This window comes from Dendroctonus ponderosae, unplaced genomic scaffold (assembly GCF_020466585.1).
Source record: "Dendroctonus ponderosae isolate FM_Combo_2020 unplaced genomic scaffold, Dpon_F_20191213v2 Dpon_F_20191213_1, whole genome shotgun sequence".
NCBI classification, from domain to species: Eukaryota; Metazoa; Arthropoda; class Insecta; order Coleoptera; family Curculionidae; genus Dendroctonus; species Dendroctonus ponderosae.
In genome coordinates this window covers 367,614-369,718 of record NW_026017110.1, presented here as the reverse complement: position 1 = coordinate 369,718, position 2,105 = coordinate 367,614, and the positions used below count along the sequence as shown (strand labels likewise).

The window sequence follows — 2,105 nt, the reverse complement described above, 5'->3', positions numbered from 1 at the left end:
GGGACGCGAGGATGCATCGAACTCACAGAAAAACATATCAGAAGTTTCAGATCCGAAATAATAGACATTTTCGGCAAATTTTAAGCGTTTTTTGATCGTTCACGATCCTTATTCGACCATTTTTTCTTATTATTGACCCAAACGCTTTATAAATAACGCATATTTGTGACCTTCTTGCGTCGAAAGGAATCGATTAACCCCAAAAAACCCGGATGTACAATTATTATTTTTGGTCAAAATTTTTCTAAAAATCTTTCTTCTTTCTAAATTTTCTCAAAATGTCTTAAGCTTTTTATAAATTTTTACGGAAAATCGTCCGTTTTTTCCACAAATTTAAAAATTTTCAAATCGGCCCCATATTAACAGCTACGCAGAAAATGTCCACATGCAAAAAGCTGTTTTTCCAAAAGAAAATCGACCTTAACACAAAGAGAACATTGATAACATTTGCCTTGAAAAATCGTCTTTTTGACCTTCAAACTCTTATGACGTTCAAGATTTCCAACTGATTTCAAGTTTGCAAAATACGATTTTTAGACCAAACGACTCGTTTTAGAACGAATTTTTAATGATCCAAATCATTACATTTTGTAGATATTTGGATAATTTAAGCGGTGAGCATATTGTTAACGTCAATCACTAAGGCCTGCAAAACTCTAAAATAGTCCTGCCATAGCAGCAAGGTGTTTGCTCCTATTGGACATCAGGATGACCGGATTAATAACCCATTGATCTTAATCGGGGCTACATTTAAATGGTTTTTTGGTTTGCCTATACGACCCCAAGAAAATTCTGTTTTCAAAAGGCCCTACAGCTTAGGGAACATCAAAACGCAAAATCGTTGGCTCCTATTGGGCATCAGTATGACCCGATTTATCACCCATTGAATTGATATTCGATTTAACCCACTCACTCACTCACTTCAACTATTCTGGTACATCGATCGGGTCGATATTTTAATGCATTTTTGAGATAAAACAATTTGTCTGTTACCTGGTCGGTTCGTCGAAGAACATCACTTGAGGATTAGTTACCAGCTCTAGAGCGATCGAAAGTCGTTTCTTTTGGCCGCCGGATAACTCGAATGTTTTCGTCTCCCGGTCTGATCCTAAGTCGACTGATTCTAAAATCTCCATCACCTGCAACAAGTTCAAATCTGGTCAGAAAACTGCTGTAGCCTATAGAGCGAAAACTGCCTAAACCTTTTTCGCTTTTTCGCTCAAACTGAGATCACTGGGTAGTTTTAAATTGACAGCCACCATCATGGCTTCGTTTACTGTGAGCAAAGGCTGCAGATTATCGTCCTGCATGATGTAGCAGGCCTGTTTCCTAAACGCCGACAGATCTCGCACTTTGTCATTGATGTTGATCTGGCCGGTAACACCATGTGTGCTAGAAAAGAATGGAAATAGTGTCTTCAGTTGCGCTGATTTCTCATAGGAAGCGCTTTTAGGGTAGTAAACCCAAAAAAAAATTGTAACGTCAACGGCGGCAGAAATAGTGCCAAGTGCACCGACTAAATGTGCACAGTACATCGAACGTCTCCAGAAGGAATAACGACTGGAGCAAGCGAAAGAGAGCACATTGTTACATGTATTAAGAGTTTCTCTTGTTATAACCGCGGCCTAAAGAAAAAATTGCCGAGTGCGGACATTTTTTCCCAAAAAAAACGCCTGTATTTAATAGTAGTTTCGTTTTTAATTTTTTATTCGAATAAAGGACATAACACGAATAATAGGTTATAATAAATAAAAATAACCAAAAATAAAAGCCGTCAACTTCATATCTAAAATTTGATGTCAATGCCATGTTTGAATTTGTCATGTTTTGACGTTTGTAATTGTTCAAAAGCGTACTTTTGTAAGCATATACAAGTGAAACAATGAGTGTTGAAATAGCAAGTGATTCTTTCACGGGATAGGGTTTGTATAAGATGCATGTTTTGCATAAAATTTACGATCTTTAAAAAAATCGTGTTTTGCTTGTGGCAACATCGGCGAGTGCAAAAAATAGACCATTTGAACGACTTTGAGACTGAACTTGTAACAAAGTTATAATTTACAATTTGTAAGTAAACTCTTAATTATGATCAATAGTTCTCTATG

The 2,105-nt window shown here is 36.7% G+C and overlaps 1 protein-coding gene across 2 annotated transcripts in view; it reads right to left on the bottom strand.

Annotated features, from left to right (window-relative positions):
- The window catches only part of LOC109542603 (ATP-binding cassette sub-family G member 1), a 14,847-nt gene that overhangs the window by 4,537 nt on the left and 8,205 nt on the right, over window positions 1-2,105 (bottom strand). For both annotated transcript variants that reach the window (XM_019911891.2, XM_019911892.2), the window contains exons 3-4: window positions 1,203-1,392; window positions 994-1,139 (exon numbers count right to left, since the gene is read on the bottom strand). In XM_019911891.2, coding sequence (XP_019767450.2) covers window positions 994-1,139; window positions 1,203-1,392 — 336 coding nt within the window. The remainder of the gene's footprint in view (window positions 1-993; window positions 1,140-1,202; window positions 1,393-2,105) is intronic.